This window comes from Saccopteryx leptura, chromosome 2, assembly GCF_036850995.1.
Source record: "Saccopteryx leptura isolate mSacLep1 chromosome 2, mSacLep1_pri_phased_curated, whole genome shotgun sequence".
NCBI lineage: Eukaryota > Metazoa > Chordata > Mammalia > Chiroptera > Emballonuridae > Saccopteryx > Saccopteryx leptura.
In genome coordinates this window covers 235,604,238-235,631,243 of record NC_089504.1, presented here as the reverse complement: position 1 = coordinate 235,631,243, position 27,006 = coordinate 235,604,238, and the positions used below count along the sequence as shown (strand labels likewise).

Genomic DNA, 27,006 nt, shown 5'->3' with positions numbered 1-27,006 from the left:
CACCAGGGTGTCTGCAGCACCCTCCTCCAGAAAGCCTGGGCTCTTTGATGTTTGTGTACTATTCAGAAATTCAGTCTGTTTCTTTTTGTGTTTTCACTTAGCATTTAAAAATTTGTTTCCCATTGAGAGAGAGAGAGAGGCATCAACTCCTTGTTCCACTTAGTTGTTCCATTTAGTTGTGCACTCACTGATTGCTTCTCGAATGTGCCCTGACCAGAGATCAAACCCACGACCACCGTGTGCCAGGATGATGCTTTATCCACTGAGTCACCTGACCAGGGCCTAAAATTTTTCTTTATTACAAACACATTCATGTTATCAGAAGACAGCACAGCAGAGGAACTGAGAGGGTGGGCTTCGTGATCTTAGTGTCTCTGAGCCTCAGTTTCCTCCTCTGTAGAATGGGAGTAAAATGCTCCCTGCCTCAGAGGTTGCTGGGAGAAATGAGTTTCATTGATTGTGAAGTATTGCACACAAAACCGGCTGCACATTCAATAAATAGAAACTACTGTATTATTATTATCATTGTAAAAAATTAAAAATTATAACTAAGCAAAAAGATTAAAATCATCTATAGTCTCATCTTCCCCTTCTTAAGAGTTAACCTCTCTGAATATTTCCCATATATTCTCCTGATACATTTTCTCGAAGTATGCGTGCATTCATATTTATATGCCCATCCGTGTGCAGCTGTATAAAATGAGAATTGGGATCTTAACAGTCCACATTGCACCTAAACGTTTTAAATTTTAAGTCTGTCTTATCTATTTGGCTAGGTAACGCATTCACAAGATTCAGGATGGAAAATTACTGAAGTGTGGACAGTGGGAAATCTCCCTCCTGTCTCTGTTCCCCACCCACCCATTTCCCCACCCCCCAGGGAATGAATTTAAAACTTATTATTTTTTATTTTTTGTATTTTTTCCAAAGTTAGAAATGGAGGCAGGCAGACAGACTCCTGCATGCACCCGACTGGGATCTACCTGGCATGCCCACCAGGGGGTGATGCTCTGCCCATCTGGGGCGTTGCCCCATTGCAATTGGAGCCATTCTAGCACCTGAGGTGGAGGCCAAGGAGCCATCCCCAGTGCCTGGGCCATCTTTGCTCCAATGGAGCCTTGGCTGTGGGAGGGGAAGAGAGAGACAGAGAGGAAGGAGAGGGGGAGGGGTGGAGAAGCAGATGGGCGCATCTCCTGTGTGCTCTGACCAGTAATCGAACCCGGGACTTCCACATGCTAGGTTGATGCTCTACCGCTGAGCCAACCGGCCAGGGCCAAAACTTATTTTTAACTGTATTTTCCCCCTGAAACTCTTTGTAACTGCCTTTAGCTAAAAGTGTAAAAGATTGATTGTACTCATTATAGCTCATCATAGCTCTCAGCGAATCCCGAGAGAATTCCACATGAACTTGAACCATAGTGCCCTCTCGTATGTATTGTAGTATTCAGGCCCTGTATTCCAGTTGATGATGCTGATGGACTTGGGGGCCACGGGGGCAAGGGTTGACCCCTCGGGCACGTGGCACTGCTCAGTCTGAACCATAGACTCGCTGTGCCCTGAATGAGCGGCTTTTCCTGGAGCCTCCGTTAAGCAGAACCCTTCATTAAGCAGAGCCTCTCCTCTACCCACCTGTGTTTAAGGCAGAGAGACAAAAAGGTCAGAATAAACTGTTCTCAGTGATGCCATAGGTCATGACTCCTTACAATGGGTGAATAATTTGTGGTTTCAGTCAAATCAGGTTGGGCTGGGGGTGGGGGTAACCAGCCCAGTGGCCGATGCCTTACTGTGTTGGTAAAGTTGAGAATGAGGTTGGCAGATCCGGGTACTGAGTGCCACCCGCCCCTCCCCACCCGTGTGACTCTGTCTCTCTGAGCTTCAGTTTACACATCTGACTGTCAGGATTGCACAGTGCTGTCCAGTGGGACTTTCTGCGCTGTCTAGTAATTACCTCACCTCATGAGGCTATGGATGGACCCCTTAAAATGGAGCTCGTGGGACTGAGGGCCTGAATTTAAAATTTTATTTCATTTTTTTTTTCTTTCATTTTTCTGAAGCTGGAAACAGGGAGAGACAGTCAGACAGACTCCCGCATGCGCCCAACCGGGATCCAGCCGGCACGCCCACCAGGGGCAACGCTCTGCCCACCAGGGGGCGATGCTCTGCCCATCCTGGGCATCGCCATGTTGCGACCAGAGCCACTCTAGCGCCTGAGGCAGAGGCCACAGAGCCATCCCCAGCGCCCGGGCCATCTTTGCTCCAATGGAGCCTTGGCTGCAGGAGGGGAAGAGAGAGACAGAGAGGAAAGCACGGCGGAGGGGTGGAGAAGCAAATGGGCGCTTCTCCTGTGTGCCCTGGCTGGGAATCGAACCCGGGTCCTCCGCACACTAGGCCGACGCTCTACCGCTGAGCCAACCGGCCAGGGCAATTTTATTTCATTTTAAGTTGACGTTAAAGTTTTTGTAGCTACCTGGACCGCACAGTGCCCGTGTGTATCTTTCAGAATTTGAGGCTGTGGAAGGCCTAACAAGTAGGAATGGGAGAATGGGTGATGAAGGCTCTTGGTGGTCCTGGGGCGACAATCCCAGAGAACTTCATGGAGGCCTAAACTTTGGAGTTATTCAGGCAACCATTCAGCTCTATGCTGCTGCCTCCAGGAAGCCCTCCCCTTTCTCTCTCCCCAGCCAGGTTGACCTCTGTGTGAGTTTCCTATTTAGTGGTTCAACAATACAAGTTTATTCCCGTACAGTTCTGGAGCTCAGAAGTCTAATGTGGGCTGTCAGGGGTGCGTTCCTCCTGCAGGCTCTAGGGGAGAGCTCGTTTCCAGGCCTTTCCAGTTCTAGAGGCTGCTGCGTCCCACGGCTGTGGCCCCACGTCGCGCTGGTCTCTGAAGCCTTCGTCTTGTTTTCTCTCTGACTCTCTTGCCTTGCTCTTATCAGGACCCTGTGGTGACACTGGGCCCACGAGGATAATCCAGGATAATCTCCCCATGTTAAGAGCTTTCACTCAATCACATCTGTTAAGACCTTTTGCCGATCAGGTAACAGAGTCACAGGTTTTGGGGGTTAGGACCTGGGCATCTGTGAGGAGCGTTATTCCGTCTGCCATAAGCTCTTCCTCCTGGTGATCTCAGTGTTACTTCTTTGCAGTAGTCACCATCTGTGGCTCTGTCTGCTTCTCCAGAGCAGGTTCTGCCTCAAAACTTATCTGCAAACCTGCCCTGAACCCAGCTGGCCCTGTGCCCGGTGGTGGGAGTGACCAACAAAATGGCAAAGCCCCCACACTCCGGAGACAGCTTGAGCGGAATCCCAGGTCTTCTAACTTACTAAGCGATTGACCTCGGCAAATATCTTTGCTTTTTGAAGCCTCAGTTTACCTACCTCTAAAATGGGATGATAATATTATCAACCCTAGAAGGTCATTCATTGAATGGATCCCTTCAATGAATTAAAGTAAATTGATTTTATTTAATTAAGTGTATAGCCGTCGGCACAGCGCCCCGCCCATGGGTAGCAGCTAATAACAGCGGTGGTCCTGCTTGGATTAATTGGGTGGGATGGAGAGTGTGGCTGACCGAGTTCAAGTCCTGGCTCCATCCCTTGAGCAAATTGCTAAACCTCCCCAGACCTTATTGCATCCATCAAGTAGGTCTAATCTTACGACCCACCTCAGAGAGAGGATTAAATGGAAAATCCATTTAATGTGCTATTTGGCACAAAATCTGTGCCCAATTAGTGATTTGGTGATGGTAATTATTAATATCAGATGTTTCCAGGTCCCAGCACTTAATAGGTTGGAGGACAAAGTAATTGAATAAGCTTGGGACAGCTCACTGGGGTCTGTCTCTTTCTGGTAGTGAGGCTGGGTATATACCTTCAGCCAAGGCCCTGGCTATGTGCGAGGAGCAGGGCCTGTCTGTCGAACTCCGAGGCTGGCAGTGCCAGGCCCTAACAGGCTTACAGGGTGGTAGGAGCTGATCCAGGAGGAACAGGTTGCCTGCAGGACGTGGGAGGCACAGTTATCCTCCTGGGAAAACCAGGAGAGGACATGTCAACTATCACTGCAGGTCCGTTGCCATGGCAGCAATGGCTGGGGCGGGTGTTGTGCAGCGGCCAGGGATGGACCCGAGACTGTTTACATGTCTGGGACAGGGGTTCAGTCCTGATCATCCTCCAGGTTTTCTTGCACCCTGGTTGGGCGGTGTTCTTTGGTGTTTGCACTCTTTGGCACTTACACCCCCCTCCCCCCCGATTCTCATCAAGGCTTGTGTAGGTGAGAGGCTGGTATTGCAGCTTGGGCAGCCTTGCAAACAGTATCCACTTAGGCAGCCGCCCTTCCTTCCCCTTTCCCCAGCTGTGAAATGGGTACAGTTTGAGAGTGGGGATGTGTGGACTTCCCTGAATCAGCATCCTGAGTTCTTTGATCAGAGAGCTTTTCTTTTAAGTCTTAAAGAATTTGGGTCCTGTCTCCACCCCTCAAAAAAACATTGGACCAACTCATAATTATTCCCTCCATTAGGCTTCGTATTCTTTTTGTTTCTTCACTCTTTCATTTATCTCACATTTGCAGAAACCATCTATGTGCCGAGTCCACTGATAGGTGTTTTATATGCACCATCTCCTTTAATCCTTTGAGTCCTTTGAGGTAGGTCACATTGAACTTAATTTATCCATGAAGAAAACGAGCTTTCAGAGGTGAAGTGGCTTGTCAAAGGCACTATGTTCACTATGTTTACTTAGAAGACATTTGTCCATTTAACCAATTTGTACCAAACTCCCTGTGTTTTATAGGGGAATGCTTTTGCCTTCATGTAACAGAAAACTACCTAACAATGGCTTAAATAGTACATCATTATTATTATTATTTTTACATAACAACATCAAAAATCCAGAGGAGAGGCCCTGGCCGGTTAGCTCAGCGGTAGAGCGTCGGCCTGGCATGGGGGGGGACCCAGGTTCGATTCCCGGCCAGGGCACACAGGAGAAGTGCCCATTTGCTTCTCCACCCCCACCCCCTCCTTCCTCTCTGTCTCTCTCTTCCCCTTCCGCAGCCGAGGCTCCATTGGAGCAGGGATGGCCCAGGCGCCGGGGATGGCTCCTTGGCCTCTGCCCCAGGCGCTAGAGTGGCTCTGGTCGCGGAAGAGCGATGCCCCGGAGGGGCAGAGCATCGCCCCCTGGTGGGCAGAGCATCGCCCCTGGTGGGCGTGCCGGGTGGATCCCGGTAGGGTGCTTGCGGGAGTCTGTCTGACTGTCTCTCTCTGTTTCCAGCTTTGGAGAAAAGCAAAAAAAAAAAAAAAAAAAAAAAAAGAAATCCAGAGGAGAGTGGTTCAAAGTTAGTGCAGTGGCTCAGCTATGTCATTAATATCTTTTCCATGCCACTACCCTTAAAGTAGCCCTTGTTACCTCATGGTCCCAAGATGGTTACCTTGGCTCCAGGCATCACATCTTTGTTCCAGGTAGGAAGAACAAGAGGGAGCACTACAAGCTGCATCGGCCTGTTTTATCAGCTAGCAAAAGCCTCCTTAGAAGTCTTCTAGCCGTTTCTCTTTCTGTCTCTTGTCAGAACTGGATCACATGGTCCCTCCTAGCTGCAACAGAGGCTAGGAAGGCTTGTCAGCTTTCAGGAGGGAAGCTGCCCGAGAGACTGCATCTGCAGCATTTTACTCCACTTTGCTGCTGATTTCCATAACCCTTGCACCATTATTTTATTTTTAAACTTTTCACTTTTTCAAAAGTTAAATAAAAAATTTAAATAACCTTACGAAAATCTCTATTGTAAATAGCAAGTCAAGTGTCACTTGTCTTAAATAAAAGAAATAACAGCAAAATTGCACGCAATGAAAATAAAATTATGCTTTAAAATCTACGGCTGTAGGCCTGACCTGTGGTGGCGCAGTGCGATAAAGCGTTGACCTGGAACACTGAGGTTGCCGGTTCGAAGCCTTGGGCTTGCCTGGTCAGGGCACATATGGGAGTTGATGCTTCCTGCTCCTCCCCCTTCTCTCTCTCTCTCTCTCACTCCTCTCTCTCTAAAAAAATCAATAAATAAAATATTTAAAAAAAAAAAAAATCTACGGCTATAGCTGATGGCCTGAGCTTGGGATTGTTTGCTCATTATTAAATTGGGAGATTAGCAGGTAATGGAGGTGTAGGTGTTCAAGTGGGACCAAGCAGAGAAGGCTCCCATGAGAGTCAGAAAAGAAACAGCTTTCACAGAGTGTCATTCACAGAAGCTTCATGCTGTGCCTGAATATCAAAGCCTCCTAAGCGTTACCTAAACCATCTTGTGTCTCACAGGGGCTGCCTCCCGGCCTCCAGTGAACCCAGTACTCTCCTATTCCGCCTTCCATGCGCCAGGCGTTAAATAGGTTCTAGGAAGGGGAACCCTGAATGCAGGCATCTATGCCCTGGGTTGGCAAGGGAGGAGGGCTGTAAATCTTGCAAGAGGGAGAACTTCAGGCTTATCTCTGATACAGGGTATTATAATCAGGTAAATTGCCAAGGGAGGTTGGAAGTCACCATGGCTAGGAAATCAGGATAGGCTTCCTGGAAGAAGTGTCCCTTAAAAGTGCTCTAAAAGGAGGGGTTTGATTTGGGCAAATAAAAATTGTGCTATGGGTAAAGGGGTCTCCATGGAGAAGGAAGAAATGAAAAAGACACTCAAGTCATGGGACCCTTTCAAGAATCTGGGACTGTAGGCAGGGTCTGCAGTGTAGACCAGGTTACTTAATTTTGGCAAAGTTCTTGACCTTGTCCAAAAGCAGTGGATGGGTAGGAGCCATTTATTTTAGAGCCAGAGAGACTTTCCCAGGGGCTGGGCTTTTTTCAGCTCTTGGGCCAAAATAAGGAAATTCCCTCAGAAATCTACTTGTACTTGGAGGGAGTGAAATTTTTTTCCCTGAAATGCAGTATGCACTCCTCAACCTCCCTAAAGAGGGAACATGTTGTGCTCCCATTTTTCTGAGTCCAGCATTTTCCCGTGTGTTGTGTTGAATGGAGCCTTGAAGTTGAATTTCCTCTGCTGGGAACATAAGTTCTTGGGCCGAGTCTTCCTTCCTGCCCCCTCGTGTCCAAGGCCAGGCCGGACATGGCCTCTGGGCTCGAGTCTCCTCTGCGAGCTGTTCTAATGGCCTTTGCAAACCTAACAGTCAAGTTTGTGATGATTGTGCTGTAAACTACAACCAGTGAGGGCAGGCCCGGCCAGGGGCCCTGGTTTATGGCTCATTAGACATCTTTATTGGGTCTGTCCAGGGGAGAGGTTGCAAACTCTGACCTCTGAAGCTTTGAAGTCAGCAGGGATGTATTTCCCTGAGGTGTGATGGTCCCTGCTGCATCTAGCAAAAGCTCTTAAAAAAAAAAAAAAGATGTATACCCTTTGAACCAGTCAGCCCACTTCTAGGCAAAATTTCTCCCGGCAAAGTAATTGCATGTGGGTGTTCATTGCAGGTTTTAGTGGTCAGTGATTGGAGTCAACCTAATGAACCAGCAGTGGGGGTTGGATTTTCTAATAATGAGCTCTCTGTGTAGCAGAATACTACAGAAGCGTTAGTACCGGCAGTATAGGTCAGTGGTTGGCAAACCGAGCCACATGCGGCTCTTTGGCCCCTTGAGTGTGGCTCTTCCACAAAGGGTACTCCACTCTAATTAAGTTAACAACAATGTACCTACCTATATAGTTTAAGTTTAAAAAATTTGGCTCTCAAAAGAAATTTCAATCATTGTACTGTTGATATTTGGCTCTGTTGACTAATGAGTTTGCCGACCACTGGGCTAGGTTGTGCCGCTATGGATGTGAGAGATGTTCGTGACATAATTTGAAATTAACAAAAAAGCAAGTTCTTGAATAGCAGTCATGGTTTGATTTACTTTTTCTTTTGACAGAAAAGTTCCCGTTTACATTGGAGAGGTACCCATTGATGTACCTCAGAATGCCAGGGTTTGGATTGTGAGAAACATTTTTGCTCATCTGCATTTTGTAAATTTTCTGTAGTTATCGTGTGGAGTGCCTGGAGAGATCTAGTGGAGCCAGAATAGTATAAGAGCTTTGGATGTTTTAAAGAGGGGAATGTGGCCCTGGGCATGTAGCTCAGTTGTTTAGAGCATTGTCCCAATATGCCAAGGTTGTGGGTTCAATCCCTGGTCAGGGCACCTGCAAGAATTAGCCAAGGAATACTTAAATAAGTGGAACAACAAATCATTGTTTTATTCTCTCTCTCCCTTCCTTTTTCTAAAATCAATATAAATAAATAAATAAAGAGGGTAATGCCACATCCTCGGCTGAGTCTAGCACCGCAGGGGACTAAGCCTTCCACAGTCTAGAGCAGGTGTCCCCAAACTCTTCAACAGTCCAGATAGTAAATGTTTTAGGCTTTCTGGGCTAAATAGCTTCTGAGGCAGCTAATCCGCTCTGTCTTAATACCTTGGAAGAAGCCATAGATTGTGTATGTAAAGAAATGGGCTGTGTTCCAATAAAACTTTATTTATAAAAACAGGCAGTGAGCCAGATGTGGCCTGTAGACCACAGTCTGCCTGTCCCTGATCTAGGTAAAGACAAACAAACAAATGCTGCTTGATGAATGGTTTCAGTGAGTGCTGCAGCCAGTTCAGAAATAGCACAAATAGCAGGAAGGGACAGGCCCAGGAAAACTGAAAAGGCGGATGTTTAAGTAGAGGCGTAAAGATAAGCTGTAACATTCTTCCTCCAGATGGGCAGTTGCACCTGGACAAGGGGGATAGGAGTGAAGCAGTTTGGAGGATGCTTTGCGGTGTCTAAAACACAAATTAGTACATGAAAGGCTCTGAGGAGTCTTGCAGAAATCGGGCACACTCAGTCAGAAACAACTCTCACTACTTTTGTCGACAGGGGAGTAAGAATTTTAGGTAGTTCCTCCATAATCCTGTATTGAGCACCTGTTGTTCAGAAGGAATCTGGGGAGTGGGGAGGGGGACCAGAAGGTTTTCGAGCACGTATCTCGGAATCCAGAAAGCTGGGCTTCGTGGGGATGAGCTCACTGCTCCCTGGGAGCGGATGAACTCACTGCAGAGAGAAGAGGGTAATACGGACCTGGTGAGTCTGGGGTTGAAGCCAGCTCAGAATTGCAGAATCTTTAAACTCATAGGGAATGAATTCAGTGATCCCTTGTTACCAGTAGGGAAACTGAGGCCTGGAGCAAGTGTGTGAAGTATCTTACATTTGAACATCATAAAAAGCAGTTGTTGCAGTTAAGCCCGTGTGAAGTTTGGAAGAAATCTGACTCTGACGGGGTGAGTGGGGAGGGGGGGGACATCAGCATACACGACTCCAGCCGCACCTGGTCATGGGCAGGTCACTTCCTTCCTCCAGTTTGATGGCCTCACCTGGAAGGCGGGGTCATGAGAGGACCCGCTTTGATTGTCAAGGGGGCAAAATGAGGTCATTCTTGTAAAGCACTTGATACCATGCTTAATAAATAATAGTTATTTTTATTCTTGGCTTTTGAAAGTTCTGAAAATGGGCAGGAGAGAGCTGGAGAAGCTCGGATGGGGAGACTGAAAAAAGAAATCTATCTGCAAGAACAGCACTCATGGAAATAAAGTAAAAAGGAATTTAAAAGTGTACCAACAATTCCATCTCAGTTCCCTGACACTTTTTTCCCCCCATCTGTCCCTTTTCTCTTCCTGACCTCAACCATAAACAACCTCTGCTGTTGTCATAGCCTTGAGTACAAAAGATATCCTGTCTGTTGACCTCCCCCAACAGGATTTTCATAAGAGCTTTCCCCTTGACTGCCCAGACCTCCCAACCCTCACCTTGAAAAGCTGCAGAATAGCCCTGGCTGGGTAGCTCAGTTGGTTAGAGCATTGTCTGGATATGCCAAGGTTGTGGGTTCAATCCCCAGTGAGAACACGTACAAGAATCAACCAGTGGCCGGGCTGGTGGTGGTGCAGTGGATAGAGCGTTGAGTGCCGAAGTCCTTTGAAACCCAAGGTTGCAGGCTAGAGCCCGGGGTCACTGGATAAATCAACCAATGAATGCGTGAACGGGTAGAACAACAAATGGAGATTTTTCTTTCTCTCTCAACCATCCTTTCTCTTTCTCTCAAATCAATTAAAAAAGAAATATTTTTTAAAAATACCTGCAGAATAAGACCACTATACACATCATTGAGATACTGTCACCTTTTGTGTAGGTGAGAATTATTTCTAGGTTTTTGCTTTTATACCCATGGCAACCGTCTTTTCTGATCACAAACTCAGGATGCACGGTGTGACGGGATTTTGTGTCACCTGTGGCGTTCTGGGCAGACTGGGGACTGGAGGTCTGTCTGCCTGCTACATTGCAACTTCTGTGACATTTCAGGAGTCCCAGCTTTTGCAGGTAAGGGTTATCACCCTAAATCCAGGCTGCGTTATTGATGCGCCTGGATAGATCCCACTGCAGTGGGCACCTGTGTGGATGGCTTTCTCTTCCTTTGAATTCCTTCCATGGGATGTGTTTTTAGAAGTGGAATTACTGAGTCAAAAACAAATGTATGTTTGTTGGGGTGGGGGACACGGAGGGACGGAACTGGTTTGTAGTCGGAAGCGTTGGACCCTAGCTGTGCATTTCACTAACGTGGGAACTTGTTCATTTTCTGAACTGCGTTTTCCTCATTTGTAGAACAGTAATCATTTGAAAAGTGCAAGGTTGTTGAGAGCATGCAATAGAGCAGGCAAAAAGTGCACAGAGTCGCTGGTATGGTGCCTGACTCTTGATGGAGTTTCAAAAAAAATGTTAGCTGAAAGCAAATATATGCCAAATTGCTTTTATAACTTACATTGGCCCTGGGAGCAGATGAGCATCTCAATTTCCCCACACCCACGCCTGCATTGAATATTTTTATTTTCTTCTCTCAGGGATGCTCTCCCTTGAAGTGGTTTTTTGCACACTGACTATGTATAGTATGGTGGTCAGACCTTAGGAATATTGCTGTGGACTGGACCCACGTCTCTCCTAGCCAGGAGCTTCCTGTCTAGTGGAGAAAACAGATACATTTACCATGTGTGTGATTACTGCTGGGTGAGGGAGAAGTACCAGCACTGGGAGTTAGATACCAGAGCACCTAACCTCATGCTGGGTCATCAGGGAGGGCTTCCTGGAGGAGGTGGCAGCTTGGAGCTTTGAGTTGAGGGGTGATTGGCCAGGTAGGAGGAAATGGTGGTGTAAAGGCTTGAAGGTGAAGAAAAGCACAGTGCGTCTTTTGACTTGTCTGGGGTTCATTATGCTGAAGTAAGTATGTGAGTGCTTGTGAGAGAGAGACAGACAGATGGGGAGGTGTCGCTCATTAGACTGAAGCTGGTGAGATGAAGAGGAGCAAGATCCTGCTGGTCCTCAGGCGAAGAGTTTGATCTTTATCCCGAGGTCAGTGGGGAGACTGCATGGGCTCTGCTCAGGGGAGTAACACGATGGTGCTTGCATGTCAATCACCCTGGCTGCTGCCCGGAGAATAGATGGGAGGAGGCCCCAGCAGAGACAGGAATGCCGGTGAGGAGACCAGCTTTAAGTGTCCCTTCCTGTTGAAGTTTTCCCTGGCTACTCTTTCCTTTATTGTCATTTATCTAACATTCTGTATATCTTGCTTATTTATGTCCGTTGTCTGTTGCTCTCTTCTTGAGTGTCAGCCTCCTAGGATCAGGGCTTTCTGGATGTCTTGTCCCCAGCACCTGGCCCAGACTCTGGTACATAGTTGCTGCTTGTTAATTTAAATAATTGCGTATTGGAATGAATGAATAAATGAATGAGCTACGGATGCAGCCATGGGGATTCAGAAGAGAGATTGCCTGTATTTCAGTGACAAGACATTGAGCCCTTTCTATCTGGGGCCCGCGGGTGGATGAACCACACATTTCCTGCCACCCAGCTCTCCTGGGAGGACACGGGCATGCACGTGGCCCTTTGCACAGTGCATCACTTAGGTTTGCAGACTTGGGAAGCCCATGTCACATTCCGGAAGACGCTGGAAGGTGTCAGGACTGGCTCTCACCCCTCACCAGATGGTGGCATTCCCGGGAAAGGGCGCCCAGACAGAGATGATGGCTGAGTGAATGACTGGTGAGCTCCCAGATCGGATTTAAGGGTGTAAATTATGAAGAGTTGGCAACAGCTGTTAGAATGAATCAACGACTCTGAATCTGAGCAAAAAGCTGCCAAACTGTTTGGTTTTGAAAGGAAGCGCTCCTCTGGCCTTCTCCCTGTGTGGTTTACTCGGATTTCCCAGGAGACTGTGAGCTCCGTGGCTGCCCCCTCAGCCCCAGCACCGAGCCCAGAGCCTGGTTTGAGGAAGGAAGGTCAGCGGGATGGACGAATGAATGCTCTTTGAATGATGCCTGTCTAATTTCAGCAGCTATTGGACTTGGTGACTCAATTCCCAGGAAAGAAATGGTTTTCTCTGCATCAAATTGCAGGAAATGGAATTTTAAATTTTGCAAATCAATTCAGGAGAATCAATCCTGTGGACTTGGCAGGTTTAGCGAGAGCAGAGACATGCCCATTACCAACCCTCTCTGCTTGAGGTGCTTGAGGGTGTGGCTGACAGCCTCTGTCTCCTGGTCTAATGCCTCCTCCTGACACCCTGGGTCAGCTTTGTTCCCCGCCTGTCCCCCAGGGCGACCTCCATGATGATTAAAACAGAACTGGTTCAGGCCCTGGCCGGTTGGCTCAGTGGTAGAGTGTCGGCCTGGTGTGCAGAAGTCCCAGGTTCGATTCCTGGCCAGGGCACACAGGAGAAGTGCCCATCTGCTTCTCCACCCCTCCCCCTCTCCTTCCTCTCTGTCTCTCTCTTCCCCTCCCACAGCCGAGGCTCCATTGGAGCAAAGATGGCCCGGGCGCTGGGGATGGCTCCTTGGCCTCTGCCCCAGGCGCTAGAGTGGCTCTGGTCACAGCAGAGCGTCGCCTCCTGAAGGGCGTGCCTGGTGGATCCTGGTCGGGCGCATGTGGGAGTCTGTCTGACTGTCTCTCCCCGTTTCTAGCTTCAGAAAAATACAAACATAAATAAATTAATTAATAAAATAAAAAAATAAAACAGAACTGGTTCACACTAGGCATCCCACATTTCTTTGGGGAGCTCTTGTTTCCCTGGCTTTGGCCATAGCACGAATAATTCCAAAAACAAGCGAGGCTAGTCCAGGCAGGCAGAGCACCTTAGCCACTGTGTGAGGGGGCTTCCGAAATGTTTCGGAAGAGACCACCATCTCTTAAATAAAGCAGAACATATGGGATGCATTTAAAGTAGGATTTTAAAGCATATATTTCAGTAAGTTTCTTTGTATTTTATAACGGGTTACATGAAAACCTGAGAACCCTGGGGTTTTCTGGGTTTGGGGAAGACTTCAAAATTTGTTATTTAACCATTCACTATGGTGGTTTAAAAACTTTTTTTCTCCCTTTGTTAATTGATGCATTAATTAATTCATGGATTTGTCCATGCAACCATATTTTTATATATGAGGCATTTGCCAGGAATTTTAAATGGAAACTTGAGAGGAAGCCCAGAAATGTTAAGCAGATTACAGATAACAGAGATGCTGCTCTGGTTAAGAGGGGTGCAGACCGAGAGGGTCTTTCTCTTGTCCTTCCCTTTTTCCTTCTCTGCAGTATGGCTACTGAGATGGCTCAGCGGTCTCCAAGTGGGGTGACATTTGTACCTAGGTCAGCAGTGGTCACTCTGGGTGACTCCCCCTCCCAGGAAAAGCCATACAGAGAAGCATTCATTCCGCATTTGGGGAGATGGACTGGTGTGACAGTGTGGGGTTAATATGGTCACAGCAGGTGTCGGGCAGTGGCCGGTCCTAGACAGCGGTTCTCCTCCCTGTGGTCCAGGGAAACTGGTGGGCTCTCCTGGTGAGGCCAGGTGTCCAGCCAGACTCTGCACAGCTCGAGTTCTGTCATCCGCAGCGGTTGACCTGTGGCCTCCATAGACTGCCAGCCCCAGAGAAACTCATTATATGTCCTAGAGCAGTGGTTTTCAACCTTTGGCTACTTGGGACCCATGAAAATAGGAGAATTATTTCAGGGATAGCGAAGGCAGAAATCACCCGAGCATAAGCAAATTCGACTGAGATCGCTGAGTTTGTCATCTTCATACAGCATCAGGGAGGTTAACTCTTTCGTGGACCAGCACGAAATTTCTGGCAGACTGGTCCGTGGACCGGTGGTTGAATAACACTGTCCTAGAGTGTTTAGTGTCATGAAACGTGACATCTGTACAAAGATTTTAGAAGAGTAGGGAGCAGGGCCAGAAGAGTATTTCTTTGTTCATTTATCTATTGACTCAGTACTGTAATTATGTAGTTGATGCCATTATATGGCAGACCACTGTACTGACTACTAGGGACTCAGGGTGCCCTCTGGGGACTTGACATGGAACGGGAAAGACTGAGGTGGAGTATCATGCTCTATTCAGCATGACTGTGTAGTCATGATGAGGCCTGTCGAGTATGTGTGGGGCTCTGTGGACATGTATGAGGGAGACTGTACTAGATTGGATAGAGACAGGGATGCCTGAGCTGTGATCTCAGGGGTAGGCCTGTGTTTGAGCAAATGGGGTCTCTCAGGAGCAGGCACAGCATGTGCAAAGGCCCTGAGGAAGCATTTGAGAACCTCCAAAAGATTCAGTATACAAACACTACTGAACAGAAGAACCAGAAGAAACAGCTTCCAAATCAGCCAGCACTTTGAATGTTCGTGAGTCACCTCCTCTAAGCCAAGGGAGTCTTCCGGGACCACCGCTCCTGATTCTAGCAGTTCATCCTCTTGGTCCCCTGCTCCCATGTACCTATCCCTTTATAAGCATTCGTATATGTGTGTTTCTCACACAGACTTTGGGTTTCCCAAATGCAGGGATATTTCTTATTGGCCTCTGTGCACATAGTAGGCGCTGAATAAACACATATCAGGGGAACTGGGTGGGGGATTTTGGTTGAACACCTACTCTGGACTCCACACTCTTTATGCACATGTATCCATGAGGCTGCAATATTGAAAAGCCGAAAGGAGCATGAGTCTGACAGGTTGGAGGAGACGCCAGCGGACGCGGCTGGAGCGCCAAAGCTTCTGCACCGTCTGTGCACATACCACCGGAACCCTGGAACTGAGGCTGCTGCCCTGTGTCTCCCCAGACCTGCTGAAAGCCAGCCTGCAGGGACAAGCCTTCCCTCCCCCGCTGGCTTCTGCCATGGGAGTGTGGGGACAGCCCCGTTCGCGATGAGATGAGATGTGACCCCGCTGGCTTTCTGTTGCAGTCACACGTCCCCAGCCAGAGCCTGCCAGCTCTGGTAAGTGGGGCTGGAGCACCCAAGAGGTGGAGGACACCTGTGGCTTCTGTCAGGGAATTTTTATTCTGTCCTTTGAGTCCTATTATTCCCCTGTGTCTCATGTCCGGGCTATGTTTGCATCCTGGAGCAGGGTTTCCAGAGGTCATGGGGGGCTGGCCCTAAAGGTGAAGAGCTGTCCTGATTTGGGGCAGGACCTGGTGTCACTGTAGGTAGAATTCTCCCTTTCTCAGAGTCCCCGGTTCTCCATATCTACCTCTCTCTCCTGCTTCTAACGTGTCTAGACAGTGTTCTCCGGCTGGGGAGAAGGAAATCTGTTAGCACCACTGAGCGTGTAAGGAAGAGAAAATATCAAAATCTGTCTGCTTCTCTTTCCTGCAGGCTGCTGAGTGAGTCAGAGCCGGAGGCGGCAGTGCAGGGCCCCAGGAGGGGAAGCGGGAGGCTTGCGTTGAACTAAAATGCCTCCAACTGTTTGTCCGTGTAGATGGGGGTACCCTGGGGCTGTGTCTGGGGAAAAGGAACACTGGTGTGAAGGTGGGGTAAGAGCGGGCAGGAATCAAGAACAGCCACCTGTCTGGCACTTTTTAAGACCAGAAAGGAATAAAACTCAGTTTTAAAAAAGAGGCAGTGCTGAAATGTGTTGAGGATTTGAGGTCAAGCTTCAGCTGTGTGATGTAGGCAAATCAGACCACCTCTCTGGTCCCTTTCCCTTTATCTCCGTAATGGAGATACCGATAATATATATACTTGCCTCTTGGGGTTGTTGGAGGATTAATGAGAGAGGAAGTCTCCTGCCCTGGGATAGCTGGTCGTTCATAGCCGGACGAACAAGGGGCTGTGTCTGAGCTGCGAATGAGGTCTGGTGATCAATTGTACCCACCTCATAGGGTTGTGAGGATGAGATGATTCATAAAACACAGGAAGCACTTGGCTTACTGTGAGGCCTCATTCATGGTATCCCCTCACCATTAGCCGTTAGTCTTACTGAGACGATGAAGGCAGCCGGCATAAAACAGGTGTTCAACAGAAAAGAACCCAAAGGCTAATAACAACTGTAGGTGAGTGAAAAACTGAAATGGCTTTTTTCTAAGGCATCTGGAAGGGGAGGGGAGGGGGAGGTAAGGGCCAGTCTGGTGGGGTTGGGGGCTGAGGCATGGGTTTCGTGGCCCATTTACCAACTCGGTGACCTCAGGGACTCTTGCTTTGGGTAACTGTGAGTTGGTGTTGGTCACTTACCCTCTCTGTGCTTGGAACTCAGCACAGGGTCGTAAGGAGGATCTGCTGGGATGCCTGATGCCTGGTGGGCGGCACTGAAATGAAATAGGGGGACAGGGCAGGAGCGAGGGAACTCGAGGATGCTGTCACAGGGGCTCACGCTGGGAGCGTGCAGTCTGACCTGGTTCGCGTTCTGACTGCTTCTTGCTTTCTGAGTGACTTTAGGCCAGTCACTTGGCCTCTCTGAGCCGCTTTCCTTATCTGCACAGCAGAGATAATCACTTTTTACCCTCAGAGCTGGCCTTGAGATCAGCCGAGTTGGAAAGTCCTAGAGAACGTTGGCGCCTTTTCCTCACCCTTTGATCTTGAGGGAACTTCAGAAACGGCCATTTAGTCCCCTCCCCTTGCCCAGAGTCCAGAGAGGTGGAGACACTGACCCTGGCTTGCCCGGCTTAGCCAGTGGGGAGCTTTTGTCCAGAACTCCGTGCTCTGGTTTGCTTCGACCAAGACACTGGCTGACTTTTAAATTTACTTTTTTTTTTTTTTTTTAAGCAGCAGCTATTCCATTTTGGATGTTTTGAATCCCCATGGATCTACAGCCATAACCATGGCGACGCGGGTCGAGGTCGGCTCCATAGCTTCCCTGACAGGAGTGCCGGGCCTCGGTGAGATCGCCAAGGAGGAGACCCTGAAGCGGACCTACTTCCGCCAGGCCGGCAGCCCCTCTGGGGCGCCCCCAGCGCGGCTCCGGGAAGGAAAAAGTCCCCTCCGGAGCCCCTCACGCTTGTTCCCGCTGCCCAGACTCGCCCCCAAGCCCTTCTTCAGGGAGAAAGCCCCGGACACGAAATCCCCCGTGGCATCCGTGCAGCCTGGCCCGACCGGGCCTCCTCCCGCCTCTGGGTCACGCCAGGACGTGGTGGCACAGGGTCCGGCCGACGGGATGCCCAGCCTGGTGGGGCAGGAGGCGGGGGGCGGGGAGGGCCTGCGGAGAAGCTCGTCCCTGTTCACCAAGGCCGGGTGTGCGCGGCCCAGCCCCGCCGCCGTGATCCTCTTTGAAACCACGAAAGCCGGCCCTGCCCTGGGGAAAGGGGTCGGCGGAGGGGCTCAGGAGGCCAGGGCGAGTGTGTCTCAGGAGCTCCCTGCCGGCTCGCGGCCCGAGGTGGCCGCCAAGCCCGCCCTGCCCGCCCGGAAACCTGGGGGGACCCTTCCCCGTCCGGCCTCCCTGTCACAGGACACAGTGCCATCTGCCACCCAGGAGGAGACAGGCCCAAGTGAGCCTCTCTCGAAAGCCAGCAGCGTGGACGACACGGGCGGCCCCGCTGTGGAGCCCCGGCCTGCTCGCTTGAGAAGGCCCGTATCAGCCATTTTCATGGAATCCATTCAGCCTCAGAAGCCGGGCCCAGGCGGAGGGGCTGCGGGGGTGAAAGTGCCCCCCGCCCCTCCTGAGAAGACGTGGAGAAGGCCCAGGCCTCTGTCCATGGACCTCACGGCCCGGTTCGAGAACAGGGAGGCCTTGCTGAAGAAGGCGGCCAACGAGGCGGCAGCAGGCCCCGCGGCCCAGCGCCGGGGACCCGAGAGGCCCAGCCCGGAGCCCAAGGTGGACGAGGAGTGTCTGGCCAACGCGGAGGGTCCCCTCCGTGACCCGGACTCAGACTTCCTGGAGGTGGCCAAGAAGATCCGAGAACGGAAGGAGAAGGTGCTTTCTAAGCGGGTAGAGCCGGTCAGCCTCAGAACTGCGGCGGGCCCGGCCAGGGTCACCTCCAGCGATGACCAGAGGCTTGGGGAAGGGAAGACCAAGCTGGACGGGGAGCCAGAGACGGCTCCCGGGTCCCCTTCGCCCAGGCCAGGAAAAGGCCCAGATGCTGCCGAGGGCAAGAGCAGAGCGTCTGATGGGGAGATACGGACGAGGGGGCAGTGGGCCCCCAGAGGCGGCGTCCAGAAGCGCCTCAGCCTGTTTGGGGAAGAGAGCGCCGTGGCCTTGGCAGTGGGGTCTGAGCCCCCACCGGCCACCCCGGAGTCCCCATCAGCTGCTCCAGAGCTCGAAAAAGGAGGGGTGAGCGTCCAGCAGCGGATCAAAGGCTGGCCCACTGAGGGCTCCGAGGTCAAGCCGGAGGTCAGGAGGAGAGCCTTCCAGGCACGGCCACTGTCGGCGGATTTGACCAAACTGTAAGTGGGAACGTCCCGCAGGGTTCACTCTGTCCCCGCCCGGGGTGAGGGGCCACAGGGTGCCAGGCTCCGTGCTGGACACTTCCTCTCTGGCTTTACCCGCAGCCTCAGAGGGAGTGGCGTTAGCCTCCATTTCTCAGATGAGATGTGTGCCAGCAGTGGGGCCAGGAGCTCGGTTTTCTTGTCCCTTCTCATCTTCGCACATGGGAGATACTGTGCCCATTTCACAGATTGGGGTAGGAAAAGTGAGATACCATGAGGAAGTTGGGAGCCTGTCTCTACAGCTAAGCTTTCCTTTCCTAAAGTCTGTGGACACTTGCCATGTGGCAGAAACCTCCATGAGTGACCTGCAAAGTCATACTCATGGTAACCTGGACAAGTGTCTCCCTTCTTGGGCCTCGATTTCTTCCATCTCATGATGCCTTTCTTAAAGGATTACAGACTCAGAGATGTAATGCTCTGCCCATGCAAAGCCCTCCAATGCACTGTAGCTCTTAATGATGTTATTAATCCTGTTGGTTAATACTGATTTTTCTAAGCTGACATCTCTTGTTCCTTTGTTTTTCCACATGTGGCTTCTTAGTTACAACAGAGAGATACCACTGGGCGTGTCCACAGGCTCAGTAATGACATGCATGCCACTGACATACTTTGCCGGGGATGGAGCTTCCAGGGGCAGGACCACTGGGCAGACTGCCCTCCCAGCCTGGGAACTAGGGCAGCCAGCTGGGCCAGAATTAGACCAGTGGCTCTCAGCATTTAGAATCACCTGGAAAAAAATACTCATGTCTGGGTCCTACCTCCCGAGGTTCTGATTCAGTTAGTTTTTTAAAAGCTTCCCAGGTGGCTCTCATGTGGAGTCCTGAGAACCCCAGAGTTCAGATAACAGTGAAAGGGGCTCCCATGTCAAGGGCCCTCACATGCCTCCTCTCCCTGCAGTGCCTTTGATTATTCCCCTCAGACAGATGGGTAAACTGAGGCTCCAAGTGTGGGTCAAGTTTAAGAGGTTTGATTGCTCTCTCCTCGGCCCCCAGCCCTGAACTTAATCTTCAGGCATCCACTCCAGGGAACTTTTCAGAGATGGAAAAATTCTATCTCAGAACTCTCCTTTCTCTCTCCTCCCCTTCACAAGTGGGGAAACAGGCCCGGAGAGGGACAGTGACTTGGCCAAAGCCACCCGGAGAGACAGAGACAGGCACGTGCCCCCACACGTTCTGTGACAGCCCCTGGCCCCGAGTCCCGTGACCGGTCTGCGATGGGGCTGCTGTTGTGTCTGTAGGTTGCTAACAACAACCATTAATTATCCCTCCTGGGGCACCCTCTTCCCTGAACGCCTTCATGTAGCTATTACCACATTGGTAGCCTCTTATCCGCCCTACAAAAGGCGATGGGGAGGTGTTAATTATCCCCGTTTTATAGATGAAGAGACAGAGGCTCAGGTGAGGTCACAAGCCTGACCCAGGCTCCCACACTGGGAAGTTGGTAAAGCTGGCACTAGCACCCGGGTCTCCTCACCCAAGCCTGGGGCTCCTGCTACCCCGATGATGCTGTGCTTAAGGTAGGCTGTACCCACCAGGCCCTGCTCTGTTGGTTTGGCGACCAGAAAGGAAATGTCTTTTCTCAAAGCAAGTCAGGCATTGTTGCTTTGGTGATCTCAATGCTGATTTCATCCCTGGGTCCCGGAGCTAGTTACAGGGCGGGGCGTGGGATGGAGGGCGTCCCAGCGGCTGGCCCTTCCAGGTAACTTGGATCTCTGTACCAGGTTTTCATGTTCGGCTTCAAGCAATGAAATCAAGTATGAGAGGTGCCCGGAGCCGAGTGACGAGCTTGCTAAGGAACCGAGAGAAAAGGTAAGGGGCCGTGGTGTTTGGCAGTGGGTAGATACTCTTACTGGAAGGGTTTTTATGATCTACAAGACCCTGGAAGGAAGCAGAAGCCTCTCACAAACAATAACACAGATATTCCTTTAATGCTGGGACTTTTGAAGTCCCTTACAGCATGGTGGGTGTGAGTCCCTGTTCCTTGGTGTTAAATGTTTTTTACACATGCAGTCACCAGGTCTTTATTTCTTCTGTGCAGAGAGGAAAAGGAACCTGGGCCTTCCTCGGTAAGAGTGTCTGCTTTATTAAGACATTAATGAAGGTTGGGAAATGTTCATAGAAACCCCCTCCGTTTCTCTAATTATGGTCCCTGCTTCGGTCCCAACCCTGACTTTCACTGAGCAGCAGCAGGAAGGAAATCACCAGCAATCAAATTGCTCAAAAACTATCTGTATTTAGTTCATTTCCTAAGAAAAAGCTCATAAAATAACTCCTGGGTGTAACTGGTTTGTGGTTGATGATTTCCGCAGAGTTGTAATTTTTAAAAAACAGCTTTATTGAGAGGGATGGTTGACATAGAGTAAACGGTACACATGTGGAATATGCCAGTTGTTGAGTCTGGCATCAATGGGCACACTTGTGAAGCTGTCATCACAATCAAGATAATGAGCACAGCCCTGGCCGGGTCGCTCAGTTGGTTCTAGCATTGTCTGGATACACCAAGGTTGCGGTTTGATCCCCAGTCAGGGCACATAGAAAAATCAAACAATAAATGCATAAATAAGCAGAACAACAAATTGATATCTCTTTCCTCTCTCTGTCTCTCAAGGAAATAAAAAAGATAATGAACATCTCCAGCATGTGCATGTTTCCTCTTTGTAACTCCTCCCATCTTCTCCTGAGCCACCACTGATCTGCTGTTACAATAGATTAGTATGCATTTTCTAGATTTTTCTATAAATGGAAGCAGTGCTCTGTTTCTGGTCTTCCTTCTTTCGCTGAGAATAATTGTTTTGAGACCCATCACATGGTAGCATGTCTTGATAATTCATTCCTTTTCATGGCTGGGTGGTGTTCCAGAATTTTTCATCACCTCAGATGGAGACTTCTTATCCACCCAGTCTCTTCCCACCCTGTACCTCCGGCCCCTGGCAACCACAAACCTACGTTCTGTCTCTATAAACTTGTCCGTTCCAGAGAGTCCAGAAAAATGGAATCAGACAGCAAACAGCTTTTTTGTGTCTGGCTTCTTTCACTTTGCATAATGTTTTCAAGGCCCATCCATGCTGTGATTAATATCAGGGCTTCATTCCTTTTAATGGCTGAGTAATATTCCCTGGCATGCATAGACCCAGTTTTGTTTATCCATTCATCTGGTGATGGATGTTTGAGTTGTTTCCACCTTTTGACAGCACTGATGTGCTGTACACATTAGTGTACAAGTTTTTGTCTGAATGCCTCTTTTTAATTCTTTGAGGTATGTACCCAGGAATGGAATGGGCATGTCCTATGGTTAATTCTTTGTTTAACTTGTTGAAGTAGACTTACTTCTAACAGAAAAAAAAAGATTTAAAAATTACTAAGTAAGTCATGCATATTATAAAAATCAAACAGAACCAAAGTGTGTCAGATTAATTTTTTTTAAAATTTATTTTTACAGAGACAGAGAGAGAGAGTCAGAGAGAGGGATAGATAGGGACAGATAGGAATGGAGAGAGATGAGAAGCATCAATATTAGTTTTTCGTTGCAACGCCTTAGTTGTTCATTGATTGCTTTCTCATATGTGCTTTGACCGGGGGCCTTCAGCAAACCGAGTAACCCCTTGCTCGAGCCAGTGACCTTGGGTCCAAGCTGGTGAGCTTTGCTCAAACCAGATGAGCCCGCGCTCAAGCAGGAGACCTCAGGGTCTTGAACTTGGGTCCTCCTCATCCCAGTCCAATGCTCTATCCACTGCACCACCACCTGGTCAGGCCAAAGTGTGTCAGATTAAAAGATTATTTTTTTCACCCTCTTTCCTCCTACTCAGAGTTCGATTTGTATCTTTTCTATACTGTTTATCTACATGTGTATACACTTTTTAAGAAATGGTCTTATATAATGAAGATACTGCTCTGCAGCCTGCTTTTCTCCCATCAACACAGCGTTTTGTGTGTTCTCAGATATCATGAATTAGGTCACCCCCCACCTGTGGATCCAGGTGCCTGTGTGGTATTCTGTTGTTTGGATCTATCAGATTTTACCTAGCCACTGCCCTTCAGACGGGTACTTATATAGTTTGTCCTTCACTTTCACAAGCAGTGCCGTCTGAGCTTTCTTGCTCACGTGGATTTGTGCTCATGAGCGAAGAAGGAATCCTGGGAGGAAATTGGTCAGGTTAAAGGAAATGAGGATTTAAAAATCATGACAAGATATACCAAATTGTCCAAAAGTCGTAGCCCCTTACATTCTCTCCAGCAATACCCGAGACAGCCCGTTTCCCCACGTCTTCACCCGCATGGGATGGGTTCCGTCTTTAAACTGTCATGCCATCTCACTGTTGTGATTTTAAAAGCAGCCATTGCCATGTCCTCGCCTCTTCCTTTTCACTTTAAATTCTTTAACTGAAGTCGGATTATTTCTTCTTTTTTATTTTTTTCAGCAAAAGGAGGGGCCTGGCGTGGATGGAACATCTGCTCCTAGAAGCCCCTGGAAGGCTGGGGCACTCCGGGAGAAGTCGCGGCCGGCACAGCGGAAGGACAGCTCTACCCAAGCCCCCAACAGCAGTGTCAGTGTGAGCGTGGTGGGGGCCCCGAGCTCTTCCAGCAGCACTCCAGAAGACGATGGAAGCTTCCAGACTGTGAGGGCCACCGTGTTCGAGCACCACGTGGAGAGACACACTGTGGCTGACCAGTCAGGACGCTGTCCCTCAGCCACACCCCCCGGGGCTGTGACCCATGGCTCCGAGCCCCGAGCCAGGCCCGAGAGAGTCTCGTGGCTCGAGAAGGACCCTCCAGAAAAGATGATTCTCAAGAAAGAGAACTCCAGGTGGCTTGAAAACCCCGACACAGAGAAACCGGGACGGACTCCCCTCCTGAATGGTGACTCCAAACATTATCACACTCCTCTCCCAGAAAAGTACTCTCTGGGTGAAAAACGCAGTAATAACCCCTTCCTTAAGAGCTCGGAAAACTCTCCCAGGTCACAGAAGGTCGAACCCAAGTATGACATCCTGCACGCAGTGGGGGAGCGGGTGCACAGTGAGGCTGTCCCCACAGCGCCCGAGGAAAAAGCTGTCACGCTCCGAAGTGGCAGGTCCCGGCTCTCACTGAAGGGGAGGCAGTTGTCCCCTGAGGTCACCCCTGCTGACCCCGAGTGCAAGCTGGACAGTCAGGTGGGGTCCGTCCAAAGGGCCAGTTTGATTTGGGAAGCTCGAGGAACGCAGGAGGTGAGTGGACCCAACCCTGACTCCCGAGAGCCAAAGGACACATTTGGGGGCAATTGCCTGTCTCCCAAGTGGAAAGGTGGGGTGACCGGAAACTGGCACAAAGCCACTGTGGTGGTCAGTGATGAGCAAGGCTCAGAAGTGAGTCCTGAGGTCACCAGTGAGCGCTCGGCCAGGCCCTGTGGCATTGAGGCCGCCGGTGTGAGGTCTGTCCATGTCACGCTCAGGGAGGCCCAGCACCTGGGGCCTGAAGGTGCCGGAAGCAAGCCAGGAGGCTGTGTTTCAGCAGGAGACAAGGGTTCTCTCCGGGGCTGCCCTCTGGACCCTCCGTCCAGGCCTAAGGACGAGCCCTCCGACTTCCGAGCACAGCCACGTCCTGATGGGCTCGTCCAGAAGGGGCCCTTCACTGTGGCTGCCGGCGAGGGTGAACCGAGGCCGGCCCAGGTTCTGGTCGTGCGGAGGGTAAGCCCCACCGACCAGAGATTCGAGAGATGGAGGCGGCGGACTTTGCCCCACGATGTGAAGTTTGATGAGTTCAGCTTCCTGGCCCCTAAACACTCTTCAAAGGTGGAGCAGAGACGGGTAGATGATCTGAGCCCCACCGCAGGTGCCTTAAGGAAACCTCAACCATCCCATAATAGGGTGGAGGCCCAGGAGGGGGGCCCAGGTGTTCCACGGGACCCGGGTCTTCCAGCAGTGAAGCAGGGGTCGTCTGTGGAACCCAAGGCAACATTTTATGCTGTGACATATCAGATACCTGATACTCAAAAAGCAAAGAGTGTTGTTAAGTCAGGGCCCCAAAACTTGACAGAACATTCTAGAAAAATAGCTTCGCCTCCATCTCATCCTTTAACTTCTACCTTGGTTTCTTTCAACCCTGAAGAGCCACTGGAGACCGTGGGCAGTAAAAACCGAGTTCAGGGTAGAGGGCGTGACAGTGCAAGCTTCTCAAAACCATTGAAGCCAACAGAAGGATCGTCACCTCTTGGGGACAGGATTCTGGATCTTTCTACTGAACGAGTCACCGATGTCGACACCGGAGGTAGTCCTTGGCGACCAAGAGACAGCACTGGTTCTCAGAATGATTGGAGGGACAGGGGGAACAAGACGTCCCCCAGTAGTGCCCCCCAAATGACCCCGGCTTTCAGAAGTCGCCCGAAAGCCGGCGACCTCCTGGTCAGAAGGAAGAGTGAGGTGGTCGGTGAGACGTCCCCAGGTAAAGTCAAAGATGGCTACAGATCCAGCGTTCTTGACATTGACGCCCTGATGGCCGAGTACAAGAAGCAGGAGGCCCAGGAGCAGGTGGAGGGCCCGCCCGCCGAGCCCAGCGGCTGGCCGCAGGACAGGCCAGGGCAGCCGGGCGGGCTGGAGCACAGGAGGAGGAGCCTGAGGGGAGGGCCTGGGGCCGAGGGTCCCTGCAAACAGGCCAGTTCTGCTGAAATGAACCGCAGTTCTAGTCCTGGTTCTAGCAAACAGCCAGACAAGACCCTGGGGGCCGCTCTGAACACCAAGCTGAGCTCTCCTCTCTGGGCTCTGCCGCACTCAGCTCCTGCTGAAAAACACCCGGAGGCCTCTTCGGGCCCTGGGGGCTCCGGGAAGAACTCAGGAATTGCTGGTGAGGAAGTGAAGGCTTTTGCTAGTAAACATCACAGTGCAAAGTGTCAGAATTACCCAGCCATCTCGGAGGGTCTGGGCAGCGGGGCCAGTGTGTTGCCCAAATCCTCCCCAAGTGACCAGAAGAGAGGAACCCCGAGGAGATCCGTTGGAAGGGGAGATGAGGGCCATGTGTCCCAGTGGGGTGACCACCCGCAATACTATGGAAGGTCACCACTGGATGTTAAAAGAGCCTATTCGGAGAAGGGCCCACCTGCCAAAATCCGGGAGGGCCTGTCCATCATGCAGGAAGCTCGAGAGAGGAGGCGAGAGCAGCTCAAAGGGAGGCCCAGCCTTTCTGGGGAGAGTTCGGAGGCCAAGGAAACCAAAATTGGGCCCTGTCGGCGGGACTCGGGGACTCAAGACAGTCAAAAGGTGAGTATGAAGGCTGATTCCATGTTGTCAAACGTTGGTTAAACATGTAGGCCAGACATATCAAACTCAGGACTTATGTGGGCCACATGAGTATATAAATGGGTAGAGTCAGGCTAGGTGTGAGACTATAGGGAGTGGTGGGGATTGTGGCAAATGACGAGTTTGTGCCTACTCTGAAGGGGTCATTGCCACTCAGTTCCTGTTGGTTCTTGACAAGTGAGAATGATGGTCCTGAGATGGCAGATACGATTTATCAAGAGAACTCAAAACATAAAACAACAGGTTTTTATATGTAATTTCCCCATTGTGAAATGAGGACCACTTATTTAAAAATGCTGTTCAGTCCAAAAAACAAAAAAACAAAAACCCAAAAACTTCTGGCCTAGAATAATGGTGATAATAGATATCGTTTATTGAGCACCTGCTGTGTTCCAGTGTGTTGTATCAAGGTCATCGTTATGTCCCAGTATTCAGCATCCTGCTTGACATTTTGTGAACATTCAAGACATAGTTGTTGAACACGTGAAGGAGGCATCTCACGTGAGCCTCATGACAGCCCCTCTTCTGTGGTTTGGGTTTCCACTGAAGGAGACCTTTGGGAGTAGCTGGTTCAGGAGGTGATTCCTGGAGGGGCTGGTGGAATAGTGAAGCGGGGAAGGGAATGCAGATGGTAAAGGTACCGCTCTGGGAAGCTGACACTCATTCTCACTGGAGACCTCGGGGGAGGAGCATAGGTCACTTCTGAGCTATCCTGTCCAGGGGGCAAGGAGCCTGGAGTGTTGATTTTCCAGTTCGCTTCTGTCTTTGCCTGAGGCTGTTTCTGGGGGCTGTTAACCTTCAGACTCTTCCATCTTGCCTGGTGCCGTGCTCCGTGGTGGAAGGAAAAACCCCTACACCAGGGGTCCCCAAACTTTTTACACAGGGGGCCAGTTCACTGTCCCTCAGACCATTGGAGGGCCGGACTATAAAAAAAACTATGAACAAATCCCTATGCACACTGCACATATCTTATTTTAAAATAAAAAAACAAAATGGGAACAAATATAACATTTAAAATAAAGAACAAGTAAA

At 50.1% G+C, this 27,006-nt stretch overlaps 1 protein-coding gene across 14 annotated transcripts in view; it reads left to right on the top strand.

Annotated features, from left to right (window-relative positions):
• Positions 1-27,006, top strand: part of KIAA1671 (KIAA1671 ortholog) — a 177,627-nt gene that overhangs the window by 34,540 nt on the left and 116,081 nt on the right. For 4 of the 14 annotated variants that reach the window (XM_066370614.1, XM_066370625.1, XM_066370622.1 and 1 more), the window contains exons 2-4: positions 17,055-18,665; positions 20,428-20,515; positions 23,125-25,935. In XM_066370614.1, the coding sequence (XP_066226711.1) occupies positions 17,107-18,665; positions 20,428-20,515; positions 23,125-25,935 (4,458 nt within the window). In that variant the 5' untranslated portion in view covers positions 17,055-17,106. Of the gene's footprint in view, positions 1-15,131; positions 15,288-16,171; positions 16,343-17,051; positions 18,666-20,427; positions 20,516-23,124; positions 25,936-27,006 lie in introns of all 14 variants that reach the window. The other 10 variants (XM_066370616.1, XM_066370619.1, XM_066370612.1 and 7 more) reach the window with 6 other exon arrangements.